Source organism: Balaenoptera ricei, chromosome 1 (assembly GCF_028023285.1).
Source record: "Balaenoptera ricei isolate mBalRic1 chromosome 1, mBalRic1.hap2, whole genome shotgun sequence".
NCBI lineage: Eukaryota > Metazoa > Chordata > Mammalia > Artiodactyla > Balaenopteridae > Balaenoptera > Balaenoptera ricei.
In genome coordinates this window covers 16,752,105-16,772,128 of record NC_082639.1, presented here as the reverse complement: position 1 = coordinate 16,772,128, position 20,024 = coordinate 16,752,105, and the positions used below count along the sequence as shown (strand labels likewise).

Below are 20,024 nucleotides of genomic sequence, written 5' to 3'. Positions count from 1 at the left end.
GCATTAGTCTGTCATTTTTCTTCTATTAAAATTACCTATTTTCTGTGTATTCTGTTATGATATTTCTACCCCCTCTTATTTGGTTGCTTGATTATATTCTGCATGTTCACAGTGATATTGGAGAAAAATGTCAAGAACAGGAAATAATGTGGGAATATGTTTGGTTGATACATGATGTAGATAAGTTTAGCTTCTCAAAAAGTCAGACCATTATACACCAGGATATTCTAGATTTACCTTAAATTCATGGAATTTCTACTCTAATTAGAGTTTAGCTTTAATTAACTAATTAGAGATATTTGTGTTCTTTCTTTTCTGCTAAAAAATAGTGTAGTTGGATTACGGTTAGCACCCTCCCTGAAGGAATAAAAGTGATAAAATGACCATCTGTTGTATCTGTTACAGAGCAGAGATTATCTGGGTTTCTTGGCCTCTCTGTGTATATATACTGATACAGTTATTTCATTTTCAACTGTGATTAAGAAAGTCTGAAAAGCACTCTTGACTTGAATCTTGGTCTCCCTGAAGTAAATGTTACTTGTAGTTTCCCAACTGGCATAAAGAGATATGTCAGCATTTGTTGACTTTAAAACACCTGTGGAAGAACAAAGTCAGGCACTTTCGCGCAGCCACTCCTACCAAATTTGTGTTTCAATCCCTCAGCATTGGAGGGCCCCCTTGTCCCAGTGCTAACCAAATCCATACAGTTTATAGGGATGTAGGTTTTCAGTTTTGTGGGGATATTTTTCTATAATAAATAATGCCCTCATTAAAATATATGTACATGTATGCCTTCTGTTCCTTGGGATGGTTTTTGAGATTATTGAGTTAAGTAATATGTCTCTTGAATAGGAGTTTGCAAACATAACAAACCTTGTTTGTTGTCGACTTGTTTTATGTTCCCATCTCCTCTACAGTCCATTTTTCAAGTCAGATCTACAAGCTAGTGTATTTGCTTTTTCAGTTGATATATTTAAAATAGAAGTGTTTGTGTCCATCTTGATTTAGGACTCCATTCTCTTTCATTTGCTCGGCCGGCAGTACCATGTTAGTTTATTGGTAGTTTATTTATTAGTGGGAGTATGGTTTAATAATCAGTTGGGAATCGCTATTCTGGTAAACTTTGTAAATAAGTTTGTAAAGCTAGATATATATCTGTGTTCTTACTGTCCTTATTTCTGTCATTTCAAACTTTACTTTTCAGCCTAAGTTATTTAGAAAACTTTTTAAAACGTTTTCAAGTGATTTAGATTTTTGGGAAACTTTAACTTTTTTAATGTCTAGTTTTACCTATTGTTGTCATACCCCCAGCAATTTTTAAATTGCCATTCTGTTCCTCAGCTGCAGATGACAACAGATTTCACTTTTATAAATACGATAGAGAATATTTGTTGGGGAACATTGTTTTTTATGACATAATTATTTTTTGTACTTTGAATTTTCTTTTGTCTTCCTTCTCATTGTTGTATACTCTAGAATGTTTTAAACATTTTTGTCTTGCAAAAAAGGTGTAACCTTCCTTTTTGAAAAGAGTAGTTGGTCCCAGAAGAATGTCAAGAGTTTTCAGAATGTCGGCCTCCTCAAATCTTTTCTTTGTAATACGTTGCACTATCTCAATACAAAGCTTACCTGTAGTTGTTGTTTTAAATCCCTGTAATATAAAATGATGCATTTCTATTTGTCCTTAATGGAAATGAACAAATCCCCTTTCCTCTTTTCTCTAAGCTAGATCAACCCACTTCCTTTGACTTTGACCTTATCTACAATTTAGGTTAATAATGTACCCAGTATTGGATATTACTTAGGTAATTGAAAGCCTTCTAAAACCAGTGGACTGCTTTTTGTCAGATAAGTTGGATTTAAATTCTATGGATTTAAAAAAAAAAAATTCTGGGAAAGGCTTTTAGACCCATGAAAAAATATATCTTGCTTAATGCTCAGGGCTTTGTTATTTGGTTTGTTTTATATTTTAAAGTAAAATTTTAGGTTGTTGTAGATATTTTCCCTTATATTCCTAATTGTGAAATTTAGGTCCAATTTCACCTTTAATAGTTGAGATTGAGAAAAATGTGTCATGAATTTTTTTTTTTTTAACTCCCACGTTGTTTCTTATGTTAGAATCACCTGTGTGCCTCTTGAGACGCACAGCTAGAGCTGAACCTGGCGTTGTGCAGCACCTAGCCAGTGGCCTATCACCCTGAACAAATGCTCTTCTGTTTACCCCCTGATCCTCTCTGCTTTGTAGCTCTCTGGAGCTCCATTGATGATGCATATGTGGCATCTGTGTCCATAATGACCCCTAAACCGCTCTGATTATGCACACCTGACACTCAGTGACAACTGTGGAAACCAGAGCCAGAACCTGGGGGTTACCTCATCCAGATTTAATTAAACCAGGGGAAAATATTATTGTAAAAATCTTGTTTCATTCATTCCCTGTCCTGGTTAGCAGAAGAATCTTGACTGTTAACCTCTTGATGAGGCATTTATTGGAGTATTGTAGAAAGATACTTGGTTCTCGTCTATTTTTGTCTTAAGACTAGTACAATATATATTATATACCCATATGTATGCCTGTACTTTTTGCTGAACCATCTTTAGGTAAATTGTGCACATCATGGCATTCCACCTCCAAGTTCTTAAACCAGCTTATCTGTAAAGACAGTGTCCTGTTTACCCAACCTCAGATTTCTTCACCTATCTCAAATGTGTCTGAAGCAATTTTCCCTCCTCAAACCAGCATACAATTAAGATATGCATTGTTTTGTATCAGATTGTTATCCAGAACAGTTATCCTGCCTCTGCACCCCTTTCTTTCCTTTTTGACACTGACTGGATTAAATTTAATAATCTTAAAATTTTTTCAGTTTATCATAATTGTGTCTTTCTAAGGTCAAACTTATTTTGCTTTTAAATTTCCTTTTTATAATACATACATTTTAAAATCCTGGAGCTTATATGCAGTTAGAAGTGTATTTTACTTATCGTTTAATTTTTTCAATTTTGTCTGAGCCTACTAAGAAACTCCAGCGAGTTCCTATTCACTGTTGATATTGAATTTCAAATGGTTAACAGTCTGATAAATAAATAGCTTTTGCTTGCCTGATGAACTTTATGAGCACGGGTCACAGTGTGGGTAATTTCAGTGCTTTCTTTTTTTTCGGATCTTTATTATAGAGCAACGGAGGAACAAAGCGGCAAAAGATATCCCATCAAAATTATATAGCCTACCAAAAGCAAGTTATTCGGCGGAGTATGCGACATAGAAAAGTTCGTGGTGAAAAAGCTCTTCTTGTTTCTGCTAATCAAACATTAAAAGAATTGAAAATTCAGGTGAGGGAAATATAGCATTTGTTTAATTATGTTCTGAACTTGGAGGACCTTCACGAGTTTCTGCTTTGCACCTAAGTATTAGGCCATTGAGAGAGGGCTTTTTTGAGTTTAGAATAATGCTTGCAGGGTCACCAAATTAAAATAACTCTTTCTTTAGAAAGAGTTTCAAAATTTTCAAAATTAGCCAAGAATCTTTCTGTGAAGATGAAAAGTATTTTGAGGATTCTGAAAACTTGAGCAGGTTCTGAGTAGCTTTCCAATAATAATGAGAAATGTTGAGAGCCATTTAATTTGTTACGTGTTGAGGTTGTTCTTTTTTTTTTTTTAAAATAGCTACTTTATTTATTTATTTATTTTTGGCTGTGTTGGGTCTTCGTTTCGTGCGAGGGCTTTCTCTAGTTGCGGCAAGCGGGGGCCACTCTTCATCGCGGTGCGGGGGCCGCTCTTCATTGCGGTGCGCGGGCCTTTCACTATCGCGGCCCCTCCCATTGCGGGGCACAGGCTCCAGACGCGCAGGCTCTGTAGTTGTGGCTCACGGGCCCAGTTGCTCCGCGGCATGTGGGATCTTCCCAGACCAGGGCTCGAACCCATGTCCCCTGCATTAGCAGGCAGATTCTCAACCACTGCGCCACCAGGGAAGCCCGAGGTTGTTCTTTTTGAAGGTTCATTTTAGATCGTTCCCACTCTATCCCACCCACCCCCTCCATTGCTTTTGCACATCAACGCAGTGGATGCATTATGAAAATGCCTCATGATATTGTTGTTTCTTGGTAGCAATACTAAAGTACTATAAATGAGCATGCCAATGGTACATCTCAAAACCCAGGAAAAAGAGGCTGATAAATTCAAGATGTACATGAAAAAAAATCTGGCCCCTTATCTATTTTAGTCACTGATACAGATCCCAAAAGTTGACCAAATTTCCCTCTTTGCTACTTTCATGTGGCATGGTTTACTGGTTATGCATTTTTCCTTGTTGCTAATATTTATCATTGTAATTGAGGAAAAAGTATAGGCTTCCTTTGAGGGTGTTATGTGTTCCAGATTGTCCCGGGAACAGTATTTCCCTTGGTTGAACCCATGGCTCTGAAAATAAATGTGTTGGCATAATATCTTTACTCTGTTATTGTAGCTTTTACATCTGAGAAAGCTTGTTTCTATCACCGGCTTTCTGCCTGTCAGTGGTAAACCTCGAACATTCAAAACCTTTAAATTACAAAAAGAGCCCCTGTGGATAAAGACATTTTCAAAGCCTGTGCTGCTTTTTATTGTGGACTACCCTTTTTAAAGAATAAATCAAAAGTCAGCAGAAATAACCTCTATCTATGTGCATGTTACCTGCACAAATGAGTTGCTAGAAGGCGGCAGCTATTCACAGGAAACCCCCCAAATGTGCTCTCCTTGGATGGCTCCTTTGCCGTGTCCCTCCTCTCATCTCCCATCCTTGCTTCGAGGACCACTGTGATCTAAACAGTCAAAAGAAAGGGCAGTGAAGTGTAATTTCCCTTCACTGATCCGTGGTGGTAGCTTTGAAAGCTCCCACTAGACGGGACCTTTTTGCCCAGCAACCTGAGAACTGTTAGAGCTTGTGGTGGGCATGCGTGTGATCCTCAGCCAGTGGTGGTGGGTGACTTTTTAAGCGTGTAGTGCATTTTTTTTATGTTTCATGGAGCCTGTCCTCTAGGGTATACTACATTTCCAAGTTAATAGGATGGCAACTACACCCATTTATAGTTGCTTAATTCATCCACCTATGAGGCCATAAAGTACAATTTATCCATCTCCTTTCTGAGAATATGCTTGGTCTTAATTGTCTTAAGAATTGCTTAATTGTCTCATTCCATTTTCCCAAAGAGAGGTTTTGAGTGGGTAGTATTGCTTGCTTTAGAAAGGAGGAAATTTTCCTTGTTTCATTTTCCTTATTTCCTTATTGCATTTCCTTATTTCAGCCACACACTCACACCCCCATGGCAAGCAGCATGGAGCCGCTCACCTTGTAGGAACGGAGTTTTCATTGTTCCTTTTATGCCCCACAGATCAACAATGCTGCACCCGCTTGTTAAACAGACCTATATAATGTTAATTCTTCTGAAGCATTCTCCTAGCATTTATGGTTTATGAATTATTATTATACAGGGCACAGGCCTCTATGCCTTTGGCCTGTTCCCTCATTCTGAAATACCGTTTTCTCCTCACTAGTAAGCACTGTTCATCTTTCACAACATCTTTTCTGCAAAACCTGTCTTGGCCTTCAGTTACACAGCTAACTGCTCCTTTCTATGTGCTCCGCTAGGAGCAATGTGTACTTTCTGCCACCATCTTCACTGTTTGGTTTTGTCCTCTGGACCTCTCTGGGGTGGGATTATTCACTTTTATATTTCCAGTACCTAGCACAGTAGTCAACACATGGTGTAATAAATCTTTATGAGTTGTTGAATGAATTGAAATGTCCTTGTCTGTGCGCTCAAAATATAAAAGTATGAGCCTCCACCCCTCAGTGATGGAACTCGTGTCTAGAGGTATTTGCGGTTGGTCCAATGTTGTGTGGTGGTGCGAAGACCCTGTGCATCCCACTTAGGCGTGTGAACTAGCATTCCTACAGTCATGCAGCTGTGACATTGCCCACATTAAGTTGGTATCAGACACTTCCTCTGTAACTGTGCTTTCTTCTTCATGGGTCATATTTACTAACTGGGGCTGTTGCCTCTGCCTGATGCCCGTGTGCTGGACTGCCTTCGGTAGAACTGTCCCGTCAGTACTTCTCACGTACCAGAAATAGGCTCATTGCTTCATAGACAGATCATTGATGATGTCAGTGCACCGTAGCTACAGATCCCTGTTTAATCAGTCTCTGCTTGCTTCTGAGGGCCTGATGTCCCTTTGAGAAGTCCAATTACGAATCTGGCCTAACAGTTAGGGAGGAGGCCAGTGTTGTTATCCTGTTGTTATTTTCCTGTGCACTGTTATTAAAATCACTTTTCTGGTCACGGTCTTCCCAGCTGGAAAGCTCTAGGGCCCAATTATATACACAGTTGGTTCAGGGCTGCTTGTTTTGTCTTTCCAGATTTTTCAAAGAGTAGAGGAATAGAGTGCATAAAAGGGTAGAAAGATTTCCCTGTCACATGGCTATTGGTGTAATGAGATACATGTAATGGAACATATTCAAGGAGTATGGAACTCGGTTATGCAGCATAATAAAATGAATACTCTAGAATACACCCAAGTGAAGAATTAGAATGTATCATTGAAGGGTACCTATGTGTGCCTCTCTGAGCCCAACTCCTCCTTACTTCGCACTGGTATTTACTCCCTGGACGTGATAAAAAATTTTCCTGAATTTGAAAACAATGTTTAAGTATTATGCACAATAGTCTTTCTGAATGTATTCAATTTTTAAGACTTGGCTAGAACTGGGCTGGAGTATATGGCCCCTACCCTTAAGAAATTCATATTCTGGTCCCTAGAGGCAAGATTCGGTCTAAGAATATGTGACAGGGCCCAATGGCTGAATTTTGTAGTCCTGGCTGCTCACTAAGGGGATCAAAACGAGAAGAGTCCAGATAGCCTTCTGGTTAATTTAGAGATGGTCTTATGAAAGAATTTGGAATTGACTTGGTTATTAAAACGATGTGGAACCTGGGCATGATAGGGGTGACAGTGACGGCCTTGCTCAAGCCTTATTACCCGAGGAGCTGTCAGCCCAGCCCCACCTTCTGCTCCTTTGTTTTCTCCGCACCCCGACCCGTGGAGAGGTTGTCAGATGCGGAAGACAAGGTCCTGTGGGTATAATTGTCTCCTAATTCTCTATCAGGCCTCCTAAGAATGTTCTCAGATGTATTGGGATTAGAGTCTCAATAGGAATTTAGCAAGCGAGCTGACTGTAAACTGTTGTATCTTTTGTATTCTGAAGTCTTTTATTTCACCCTCAGAATCTATGCATTATTTCTTCAAATAGGGTATAAGTCTCAGTATTTTGCTTTATACAAACTTTGTTTCTTTTATATTGGCACAGATCATGCATGCATTTTCAGTTGCTCCTTTTGACCAGAATCTGTCAATTGATGGAAAGATTTTAAGTGATGACTGTGCCACCCTCGGAACCCTTGGCGTCATTCCTGAATCTGTCATTTTGTTAAAGGTAGGTAACAGCTCTTTACCTGAGGAATTCTAGGGATTCTCATGTGTAAACTGTGTGCAGTGGTGGTTACAGTTACCTCAGGTTCTCAGCAGGGTGTGGTAAGAAGCTTCTGCTGTGAGTTTTGCTGGCCTCTACATTCTCCATCTCTGGGTGAGCCATGAGAGACTTAGAGGAGGTCACAACATCATTGGGTCTTGTGGGGTTTTAATAATTCTTGTTTAAAATAATCTAGATTTAACCTCCTCCCTAACTTTTGGATCAGCGAATTACTTAACCGTATTTCTACTATTAAAGCATCTCCACCTTTCCTCATAAGTACAGGAAACAGACATAAGACACAAGGCTTGGCCACAATAGTCAAAATACTTTTGGTTGGCTTCATGGGATTCTTGTCCAGGGTGTGGAAATTGGCTTTGGGGAGAACGGATTTAGGAGAGGTAGGTGTGTTTTAGAAAGTAGGGGCTTCTGAAACTTTGTCACAGAAGAAGAATCATTGAACCAGCCTCTTTAGCCCAATCCTGCCCTCCCTCAGGGCCTGATTTTGTCACTTTCCTTTGCCTCTTTTGTTTCTTTGTGGCTAGAAGCATGCCCCCTGCATGATGTGCTAGAATATTTTTCAGGTTTTGAACTGTGAAATATATTTTTCATACCGTAGAGCCTCAATTGTGATCAGATAAAGTTAGGCCCTGGAAATGGTCATGGAGACGCATATCTACCCCTACACACACACACACACACACACACACACACACACACACACACACACACACACACACACACACACACACACGTTAGGCCCTGGAAATGGTCATGGAGACGCATATCTACCCCTACACACATACACACACACACACACACACACACACACACCCCTCATCCTGCTACCTACCCCCTTCCTGTTTGCTTTTCTTGGAACTGTAGGTTCTGTGGAATTATTTTGAAAGCCTGTTTGGTTTGCTGAATCCTAAGGACGCCGTCTGAAATCCTAGAAACAGCCTGTGCAGTTAAAGCGTTTGTACTTCACATGGGCAACTAGAGTCCATATTGGTCATTGTCCTCTTGGCCCTTGCAGCTAATCCCACCGCAAGCTCAGACTCAGTGCTGGCTTCTGCCTTAAAAAGGACATGGGTATTTTTTTCTTGATGTTGAGGAGGGATGAAAATGTATTTTTAACCTAATTGGCATTTTTAGAGGACCATTCTGACTTGATTTCTGCCAACTCACGCTGTCATCACTGGCACCTTAAGTCATATCAATTAGATCAGTGTTTAGTAACCTCAGGGTATCTGAACCTTTCTGCATCTAAAGGTATTTGAGGAGCAGGAAAACAGTGCCACATCCAGTGTGCAGTCTGTGCGGTTATCAGGGTATTGAGTCTAGACCCACCATTGACAAGGCATCCTTTGTTAATCCTGGACATTGCCAACTCTGGCTTGAACCCTGTTTTCCACTGGACAGTGTTTGTACTTGTGTCTTGGAGCAACACACTGGTGGGCTCGGGACCAGACTTCCGTGTGAGGTGGATGCGACGTTATCCTCCTCCTGGCTTCCACTCCCTTGTGGTTTTGAATTGTCTTCATTTGTTTTCTAGGCTGATGAACCAATTGCAGATTATGCTGCAATGGATGATGTCATGCAAGGTAAAGACCAACTTGTTTTGGGAATTTGCTGAGGAACTTGTTAAAGGAAGGTGGGATTATAGTTATTGATGCTTTAGTCTACAATGCTTTTACTTTTAAACTTGAACAAAGCTTCTACATGTTAAGGTAGAATCTTACATTATTGCTCTGAAAAGATCATAGTAAGAATGATACCTATGAAAATTTAGAAAGTGGAGAAAACAGTACTAATTAATTAATTTACCATAGGAAACAAATAAGTGTAAGCCTGCTGGTGAAAGAGGTCAACAAAAAGCAAAGCTAATTCAAATTGCAGAGCCTCAGACAGGTACACAGGAATTGGATGCCCTAGGTGCCTTTGAACGTAAGAGTGGGGTCTAAACCTAAAGGCAGGTTGGAAGCTGTATAAGAAGTAGTTAGACAGCTCACTACCTTGCAGATCCTCACAGCCCTTCCCTCATGTCACTGCCTCTTCTCAACCTGTAGAGTTTGTTTCAGCTCTTTGAAGAAATTAACCTAGAAAAGTGATAATGAGGCCCATTACCTACCAAACAGGGAGACCACCCACCAGCTCTTTGTTCAAATACTGGCAGCTCGAGGGAAGGGATGATCCTCTGGGGAAACGGGCAATTCAAGAAAACAACCTACAAATATTTTTAGGAAGTGGTTTGTCTCCCAGGTACCCTTGGGTGAAGCCCACCACTGCCCACCGGACAGTTTTTAGGCATCTTTTTAGTGCCTCACACTTAAATAGGTGGAAATGGACAACTAGAGAGCACCAGACAGTTGAGCAAAGAGCATGAAACCAAAAGACGTCAATCAACAGACTGAAAAAAAAGGAGCCCAGGGAAAATAGACAACACAGGAAGCATAAGAAAGCTTAAAAATTAACTATAAACAATACGAGAGAAAGAGCAAATAGTCTATGTGTAAGGAACATTCAGAGAACAGAAAATAATTCATGAAAATAAAAAATGGGTGCACCAAGGGCCTTGTACAGTAAAGTACAAATCTAGGGATAAGACCCTAAAAGCATCTAGAGGTATAGAAGGAAAAACCAGACACATTCACAGGATGAAGAGTCAGAAAGACAAACTAATGGACCAGTGCCCACAAGATTCTGAGGAAAAGTGAGTTTGAATCTAGAATTCTGTAACTAGACAGACTTTATTTTAACGTCACACTTGATGGCTCTTTGAATGTAAGGCCTCAAATTTCTCTCACACACCATTTGCCGAGATACTCTGGGAGGGTGTGCTCTGTTAAATGAGAGAGTAAATCAAGAAAGAAGTCAACAGTGGAACCCAAAAACAGGGATCCAACATAGGAATAGATGCCCTAGAAGCTGGTGAGGGGGAAATTCCAGGACGGAAGCTCTGCAGCAGCTGTTGAGCACACCCGATGCAGATTGGAGCAGTGGGATGCAGGCTTTGGCACAGGATGTCCCCTGGGAAGAGTGGAAGTGATAGATGACTGTCTTGAGGTTTACAGCTCTTTCAGAGTTTACACTTGAATTGGAGATAGTACAGAGAAAATGAAACTCATAAATAATGCAGCAGTTACCAACCCCAGAAAGACACAGTCATACCAGACAGGAACTCTAACCAAGGTACACCAGGGAGGTCAACTGTGAGCAGTATTACGGAATACAAAATAATGTGAACATTGGAGATTAGCTTAACAAAAACTGTCACTGTGTCAGGACAGTGGTATGTACTTCCCGGGCAGGTGGTATGTAAGAGGTGGTAGAAGAACTAAATTTTTATCTTTCACTGAAATTATTAGATAGTATCTAAAATTATGAATTAGCAATATAAGCATGTTATTTAGAAATAACAGAGGTTAAATACCAGAAGTGGCTGCAAGGGCTGAAAGTAGTTCCTTCTAGAGTGTGGGAATGGGAGGGGGAGGGGGAGAGAGGGCGATGGCCACATGGTTTTCTCCGGCCCCCTCCCCCCATCATGCAAAATGTTGGCTCCAGTTACAACCCTTGTTCTCCCAGTATTTGTCTTTTGAGTGATGCATATGTATTGCTCTGATAGAAATAAAGAGAAAGATTTTCATTTGATTATTATCTATAACTTCAAAGGTAATGTTTATAGGTGAATAAGGTAATTAAAAGTTATTTTAAACTTTTCGTCTTTAGGCATTGAAGTGAACTTATTACTGTCGGTAGTGACAATCTTTTCAATTTGGTATTCTGTTTTTTTCCTTCCAGTGTGTATGCCAGAAGAAGGGTTTAAAGGTAAGTTACATTTGTCACATTTTGTTCATGAATGTCAGAGTCATACTGTAATTTTCTATTAAAGTGAAGCCTATGATTTGATTTTAAAATTTAATTCCATCTGAGTCTCATGACTGAAATTAATTTTAGTTAAATGCATTTTTTATTCAAGCTTCTTCATTATCTGTATCAGCACTCAGGCCTCAGGGCCTCAAATAGGGCCTGTGTGTTAGACGTATCTACTGCCAGATGTCCATTCTGCTTTTTCTTTCTCATTTCGGGGGGAAGTTGGGGAATTAGCTAGTGGCATTTTGATTTTTATACTTAACCTTTTCAAGTTCCTCCTGTCAGTCCCATCTTAGAGCAAAACAGTTTGTATGTAACTGATAAGAATTAGAGGAGAAGAATTTGCTGAATTATATTAGGTTCAGTGAAAAGGTATCATTGATCTATTTAGAATTAGGCATTTCTTGGATTATTACTTTAAATGGATAAACGGCAGTGCCTCCTACTACATCTTGGCCACTATAGTTGTGCACATAGTCGCATCCAGACCTTTGATATTTACAGATTTAACTGTTGCCAGTTTGATTCTTTGTGGCCTAGTCCAGAGATCCATGACAGATTGCAACTTTGCCCAAGAATGAGGTTGAATCGAATACCAGGGGTTCTTTGCTAAAGCGAACAAGTGAGCCAAGCTACTGGCCTAAATAAAGCCTCCCTCTCAGTGCGGCTTTTTGTCTACACGTTCCCACTACACAGAAACTCCTGATGTGGTTAAAACAAAACAAACAAAGCAAAAAATTTCTTTATGAAAAATGGCCATCAAATGAAAGCATCAGTAAAATCTGATTAACTTGTGTGAAGATAACTAATAGGAGCCGCGTGGCTTTCAACAGGAATGTGCTTTAGCCGAAAACCTGGAGTCTGTTGATATTTTTTCTTATCCTTCAACGTCAAAAGGCTTCTGCGCTCATTTATTAAGTTGGATATTCCCTGTTGGTGATGCGTTCTTGGCAGATGGAATATATGAACTCTTACCTTGCAGTTCACAACTGTACCTCCACATGTGTTTCTTTTCCCAGGTACTGGTCTTCTTGGACATTAATCTTTTTGAACATTTGCTGACTGCTAAGAAATGACCAGAAAGGAAGAGGAGTTTGACATGTTAGGGCATTACAGAAAAAGTGGATTTAAGAATTAAACCATTACATGACTCCTCCGCAAGGCAGAAAACCATTCAAAAGTGACTGTCCCCAAATGCCTTATGTCAAAGCAGATTGCACTGAAGGCCATCAGACTTGAAGGAAATGTTTCAAATTTTATATTTAAGGGGGGTGGGGGGGGGAATGGGCAAGTAAAGACTGAAGAAGTTTAGTAGCAGTATCAGTAAATCATGTTTACATATGAGATTTATAGGCACGGGAGGGAATAAAGTTCTGTTATATTTCCTTGCTTGAGTTTCATACCAGATGCATTGGTCCATAAAGGATTTGTATCACAGGAGATGGGACAACATTCTGCTCTGAACTAAAAGTAATTCTTTAGAGACATAACCTGCTTACCAATACCTGTCTTTGATTCATATTTTACTTTCAATAAAGCATGAAAGTGAAGAACTTGCCGTAATTGTGGAAAAGTGTCTTCAGATTAGATTCCTCTCCGTGTCGGCTCCAGTGCACCCGCCTCACATCCTGCCCGCTGGTCTCTGACTTAGTGCTGGGAAAGGAGGGTGCACCTGCGTGTCTCCTGCAGTGAGCCAAGGGATTGTGTCTCACTTTTGTCTTCAAAGGCTTTTTACTTCCACGCATTTCAGAAAGGATGGCGAACGTATTACATGTCATAGCATCCTCCAGTTTTGCTATTATTAAAAAGTGGGAAATCAAATACACCTTGCACTTTTGAGAAGTCTGACCACCTTTTCTGAAGAGTAAAATGGCCTGAAATACATTTGGAAAATAACACGGGTTTTTATATAAAATTTCTTCTTCCCATCCTCCAAGTCCGCCATTTCTTGGATCTCACTTCTCTTTTTTTGAAAGCATTCTTCCGAAACATCCAGAAAGGATCTTTTAGATCACATTGTTCAAAAATGGAAAAAAATGTGTGCATGGAGTGTGCCACGTCATCCAGCTCAGGATTGCTGGTTAGCAACACATGACCAAAGCAGTATTCGTTAGAATATTGAAGGATTTTCAAATGGAATTAAGACTGGAGTTTGTTTCACTGTTTCCTCTGAGTACATATGTACAAGTTTGCGGCCGAGATGCTGACTCAGGCGTCTCTCTTGCTAACACTTTATTTAGCCCTGGGTTTTGCTGGTTTTTTTTTTTTTTTTTTTTAACCCCTCCCTTTTCTGAACATTTAAACTGAAATACCGGATGGGGGTGTCAGGTTTCAATTGAGGACCAGTGACCTTGGCAGCATCCCCTTTGAATAGATCTTTTTATTAGAGTAATGATGGCTTTTTGGTAAAATTACAACTTCTTACCTGAGTTTCCCCTCTGTGTTTGCAGTGTCTTCAGTCTGTACCTCCTGGGGAGGCAGGGGGTGTTTAATGAGTCTGTGTGGGAGAATGCACCGCACACAGGACCCTCACGACCCATCCTAGGAACCTGTGGGCCCCACCCTCAGGTCGGCAAAGGGAAGGGAAGGACTTGAGGTCCAGGTCATGAGCTAATCCTCATTTTTAGATCCCAACACCCGCCCCCCAATGAACCTGAACATAAAATAATAACATGCCAAGCAACTACTACTTTCCCAGGGTAAAGACTTGTGTGCAAGTTCACTTAGTACTTGATGCAGCTGCTTCCTCCTCCCTGTAAAGAAGCTGTTTTGTCCAGAGAAGGTTCTTTCTGGGGATTGACATAAACATGTCAGTAGTCACCCAGAAATCTGATGTATTTCCCCAGTTTGCTGTTAATAACTGTTTTAAAATGTGTTACTTGGAGTCTTTTTTTTCCTCATGCAGTGGTACAAAATAACAGCCTGTGGTAGGTCTTTCAGGCTGATGACCCAGTACTGGCTCCCTTATTGATCTGCACAGGTGGTGGGAGCGGGGTGGGCCCTGTGTGAGCAGGTGATGCTCCAGCAGTTTTCTGTCTCCCGCCCCCACGACTTAACCGTGTGCTCCCAGCCCCGCACTGCTCAGAGTGATGTCTGTGGCCCCACAGTACCAGCAGCATTGCGAAGCTGTATTAGAAATGCAGGTTTTCAGGCCTGAGACCCACTAAATCTGCATGTGCAAGCCGCCTCTGTTGAGAAGCCTTGGGCTGGGCCCTCTCCCGCCCACAGTCGGCAGAGTTACACAGTCATGAGTACGTGTATTTAGTGGCCCTCACCACTTTGTACAGGGAAAACAGGTACAACATGTAACCTAAAATCAGTTCTTGCCTTGTCTGTATTAATAGATGGAGATTAATTGTCTCCTTGACTATGACCACACTAAGGTGCAGAGACTCTTTCCGTCAGGTTTCTTATGCATGTGGTTTTGTTTTTGTTCTTGTTTTTTAAAGACAGTCTTCTGTGGAAGGTAAAATGAAGCTTGAAGTCACCCCTGCCCCCCATCCCCATTGTATTTCTGTCCATTCCTCAATCCCAATCTGATGTGTACAACATGCCATTCTGCTACAAGTTGTTGCCGTCACCTCAAATATAGGTCGCCGTTTGGATGTCTTCGTTCCTTGGGGGGAATAAGTATCTGTGTATTAATGAACTTTATTGTGTAGAATTACAGTTACCATTCTGCCCAATTTCAAAGAAATGTATGTCCCTTTGTTTCTGTGGCATCATAATCCAGAGCGAATTTTTTTATTACTTTAAATGTCGATTTGGTTGGTCTGTGTGGTCATGGGCTTCTTGATCAGACCCTGGTTAATACTTGAAGTGAATGCTAGGATTGAATAACCTGTTTTAAACACCCAAAGGGTGATTTATCTCTGTCTGAACAAACTGCTAAGGTGAAATGAGCACTGAAGCCTGGCTTTCCTGTTATAGAATCGCGCAGGAGTGTCACATCCTTTCTCTCTGGCATTTGGATGTTCAGCTTGTTCAGTGTTACAGGGGACTGTGAATAGAGTTCAGTCTCATGAACAACCAGCATTTTCATTTTAAGGAGATTCTCACCCCTTTGCCAATGGCCCGTGCATCCCCACCCCAGGTGCAGGGTTTTGTCACGAACTGTATTTCTGATTCTGAAAGCTAGCCATTTACCACCCCCAAAATCCAGGCAATGCATAGATACCAATATTGGCTGGGGATTTGATTATCAACATGAGTGGAATCCTTTATTCCTTAAAATACAGATTACAGACATTTGTAAAATGGTAACACTTTGCTTCACATACTTCACTGAGCAACAGCTTTGTGCCGAGTCCTGAGGGCCAAGTCTAGTAGGGAGACTTGGTGGCGCAGTGGTTAAGAATCTGCCTGCCAATGCAGGGGACATGGGTTCGAGACCTGGTCTGGGAAGATCCCACATGCCACGGAGCAACTAAGCCCGTGCGCCACAACTACTGAGCCTGCGCGCCACAACTACTGAAGCCCACGCGCCTAGAGCCCGTGCTCTGCAACAAGAGAAGCCACTGCAATGAGAAGCCTGTGCACCGCAACGAAGAGTAGTCCCCGCTCGCCGCAACTAGAGGAAGCCCACGCACAGCAACGAAGACCCAACATAGCCCCCCCCCAAAAAAAAAGAGTCTAGTAGAGAGACGTAGAAAACAACGCCTCCATCTCATACATCCCAAACATTTGTGGGTTTTTCTCAAATCTGGCTTTTGAGTTAATTGGGCTGAGGAGTCTGCTGGCTGTTCAGATAGCACATACTTGTGTAGGCGAGTGTTGAAAGGGCTAGTCTGAGAAGTTGGGTCACCTGTGTTACAGATAATCTCACCATTTACCTTTAACTAAGCAAAGTTGCTTAGCTTTGCTTTGTCTTGGTTTCCAAATTATCTCTTCGAACAGAGCAGTATTTGCTGCTTTGTTCACCCTCCCACACTGAGGATCATGCAGTAATAAACACCGTTGGGGTAAAATACTTCGTGATTCTTTGTAATTAGACTTTAGCCTTTGTAAGGAAATGCTGTGGAATCTTTCCCGCAAGTCTTCAAAAAGAGGTCTTGTAACTGCATAGCCAAGCTGCCTGGAACCCCCTCCCTGAGAACTTCAGGACATACGTTACGCTGGAAGCCGTTGGAGTTAAAATGATGGCTGGACAGGTGTGTTTGATTATTCTGTTATATAAGTGTTTCCTCTTGGCCCATAAGGAAAGTGAAGCTAATGGCCAAACAGTAAGGTTCCTTGATTCTATGTTTATTTGCAGGGTCATGTTGAAAGGAATTTGAAACACGTTTGGAATGCATGTTGAAGATTTATGTCTTTGTGATAGGCAGGTTTTGCCCCAGAGGGGCAGCTTCCAGTGTTTTGATTGTCATTGCCAAGAACATCAGGAACAGGTGCCCTGAGCCTCAGAGCCCGGGCTGTGCAGGCACCAGGCAAAGCAGAAGACTGCGGCCAGTGCTTCAGGCTACTTTCTGATCTGAGAATCGTGTTTTATATTCTTTATTTACCTCTTGAGATTTAGTGAATAATATTTTTCAAGAGTAGGGTACATGGAACAGGTATTTCTTGTGCTTCTGGGAACTTCCCCAACAGATAAGCCACAGGACCCGCTTTATCACATGACTGCCGTGTACTGCCAACCATATCACATTCAGCACTTTAAAAAAATGCATATGTTTCAGGCAAGTTGGTGACATTTGTTCATACGGTAAGAGTTAGGTATCTTTGCTGAGCCTCTTAGGTTTTGGGAAGAGGTTGCAGAATTGATCTTGTGCATCAAGTCGTCTTTGTAACTTGCCAGGAGTTGTCTGGCCTTTTCTTTATTATTATTATTATTTATTTATTTATTATTTTTGGCTGTGTTGGGTCTTCATTGCTGCACGTGGGCTTTCTCTAGTTGCGGCGAGCGGGGGCCACTCTTCGTTGCAGCGTGTGGGCTTCTCATTGCGGTGGCTTCTCTTGTTGCGGAGCATGGGCTCTAGGCTTCAGTAGTTGTGGCTCACGGGCTCTAGAGCGCAGGCTCGGTAGTTGTGGCACACGGGCTTAGCTGCTCCGCGGCATGTGGGATCTTCCCGGACTAGGGCCCGAACCTGTGTCCCCTGCATTGGCAGGCGGATTCCCAACCACTGCGCCACCAGGGAAGCCCAGTCTGGCCTTTTCTAGGTGACATTGTTCTGCCTTTAGAATTGGGACCTGCACCAGCTCATTACTGGACTAAGCCCTGGCTGTGTCTCCCCAAGCAGAGGCAAGACCACGTTTCCTGAAGACAGTGTATCCTGCTGCCAAACGGGCTCCGTCCACGGGCACCAGTGACGCAGTGGCTCCTCTTGTGCCGTGTGTTCACACTTTGCCATTCATGAGGCTGTCTGAATTCCCCCTGAAGTTAGTTCTGAGAGCTTGTCCAACATAATTACTGTATTGGTCTCAAACAGAGGGCATCATCTGTTCTCCCCCAACATGTTTAAAGGGGAAAAACCAAAAAGACCTGCTTTCAAGGATTTGGCTGGGACTGCGTAGGCCAGGGCCTTTGAAGTGAAATTGCTCTTGGTCAGGGAGGGGACCAGCCTCATAACGGCAGCTGGAATGGCAGCTTGAATTCCAGATCTGCGTTAGTGCTGCCAGGCGAGGCAGGCCCTGGGCCACAGGAAGTGGGGGACACACCCCAAGGAAGCCAGAAGGCCTGGGCAGCGGCTGCCTGGGTTGAAATGTTGCCGGCTGGCACATGGGCCTCTGCAAGCTTGGATCTTGGTCTCCCCTCCCCCCATTCTCTGGCGTATTTGTAACGGAGAGAACACTAAACTTTTACCAGCTCTTTTTATGGTCCTGGATAAGTGTGTTCCCCTTTGTGCCTCAGTGTTCGCTCTAAAGGGAAGTTGGGTGTAGAAATTGTTGAGCAGGAGTTAGGTGGAAGGAGGCAGTGGGGCCTCATCTCTTCACCCCTACCGCCACCCACTACCTCAAAGTCCAGGGAGTGCGTTTGGGAAATTGCCCGACTGGACCACCTCTAAGGACTCTTGTTTTATATGTGAGACATTTCTTTGATTGGTTTATGTTTGGAGTTTTTGCTGCATCTCCTGTCCCATCTGTAGCGTGCACTGGCTCTGGGTGAAGGAGGAGACTGTCGAGAATTCTGGAACTAGAGTGAATTACTTATTTTTGTCTTAACTGGGAGCCAGAGTTAGGGCTGTGCTGTATCTTATGTCTGCATTTATTTTATTTTATTTTTTAAAATTTATTTATTTTTGGCTGCGTTGGGTCTTTGCTGTGTGCGGGCTTTCTCTGGTAGCGGTGAGTGGGGGCTACTCTTCGTTGCGGTGCACGGGCTTCTCACTGCAGTGGCTTCTGTTGCGGAGCACGGGCTCTAGGCGCACGGGCTTCAGTAGTTGTGGCGCACGGGCTTCAGTAGTTGCGGCGCGCGGGCTTAGTTGCTCCGCGGCATGTGGGATCTTCCTGGGCCAGGGCTCGAACCCATGTCCCCTGCATTGGCAGGCAGATTCTTAACCACTGCGCCACCAGGGAAGCACCTTACGTCTGCGTTTAAAACCACTCCAAATCCCAGAAAATGAATCAACCTAATTAGTGCTGGACTGGTCTAGCTCCCTGAGGGCAGGGTCTCTGGCCATCTTATTCATCCTGTATCCTGCAGTGTGTCACATATGTTCTCAGCAAGGAAAAACCGGATGAACACTTCAGGACCCGCTGGAAGCTCTTGTCCAGCAACAGCAAGATCCCTGGGAGAGAGTTTTCTATTACTTCGGTATGACCAGTGCTGTCCCCACCTTTAGGCTTGTCTCCTTTGTCCTCAAAATGGGGATTTCCTAGCTGTGTTCACAGTTGTGATCCAAGAGTGGGTCCCCCCAGGGTGGCATCCTCTCTGCTGTGTGTCCGGCATCAGCATGGCAGCCCACCGAGACACTGAGGCCTCAGAACCTTTCTTGACGGATGTGCCCTGGAGCTGACTCTCAGTCCTCATCGGTCTTGTTCTCACTGGAGCGGAACTTTCTTCCAGCCATCCCTGCAGCCCACCCTCCTCCTCTTCACCAGCCCCTCCTAGACCTGACTCAGTGTTCTGCGGACAACACACCTTGGGGGCCCACCACTTTGGGGTCTTCTCCCTCTGCCTTTCCCACTGGGCAGTTCCCATCCCTATCTTTCTGGTCTGGCCAGGCAGGGAAGGGTGGCAGAGAGTAATTTCCATTCCCAGTTTTGGACTCCCTCGTGCATGATTCCAAGTTTACAGCTGTGCCACCCACGTTTTTACTCTCCAGCCTTCTTAGATGTCAGATTTTTTGAAGCCAGCTTTCATTTTTCAGCAGTGGGGAGGGAGGGCAGGGTCGCAATGTATTAAGTGTTTGGAAAAGAAAAGGCTTGTGCCCAGAGGCAGCCATGCATGAGCGGTCAGTCTTGAGTGGTTTGGATTGAAATAGGGCAGGGAAAGCGAAGCTCCGGGGCCTTCATTCAACCTTCCCTTTAATACCCAGGCTCCATGCCAGGCTCTGTGCCCAGCCCCCTACGGCACGTGCCGGCTGCCGTCTCCCCAGGGCCCCTGAGAGTCTCAGCATGCTGCCCCCCAGGACACAGGAGAGATTATAAGCCCCTTGCACTGAGGTTTTCTGTAAAGAGGAAAGTGCTGTAATTGAAGAGCTCCTTG

The 20,024-nt window shown here is 42.8% G+C and overlaps 1 protein-coding gene across 4 annotated transcripts in view; it reads left to right on the top strand.

Annotated features, from left to right (window-relative positions):
* The window catches only part of USP48 (ubiquitin specific peptidase 48), a 66,044-nt gene extending 53,106 nt beyond the window's left edge, over nucleotides 1-12,938 (top strand). For all 4 annotated transcript variants that reach the window (XM_059915572.1, XM_059915566.1, XM_059915559.1 and 1 more), the window contains 5 exons: nucleotides 3,178-3,333; nucleotides 7,346-7,471; nucleotides 9,063-9,111; nucleotides 11,309-11,335; nucleotides 12,400-12,938. In XM_059915572.1, coding sequence (XP_059771555.1) covers nucleotides 3,178-3,333; nucleotides 7,346-7,471; nucleotides 9,063-9,111; nucleotides 11,309-11,335; nucleotides 12,400-12,422 — 381 coding nt within the window. In that variant the 3' untranslated portion in view covers nucleotides 12,423-12,938. The remainder of the gene's footprint in view (nucleotides 1-3,177; nucleotides 3,334-7,345; nucleotides 7,472-9,062; nucleotides 9,112-11,308; nucleotides 11,336-12,399) is intronic.
* The last annotated feature ends 7,086 nt before the right edge of the window (nucleotides 12,939-20,024 follow it).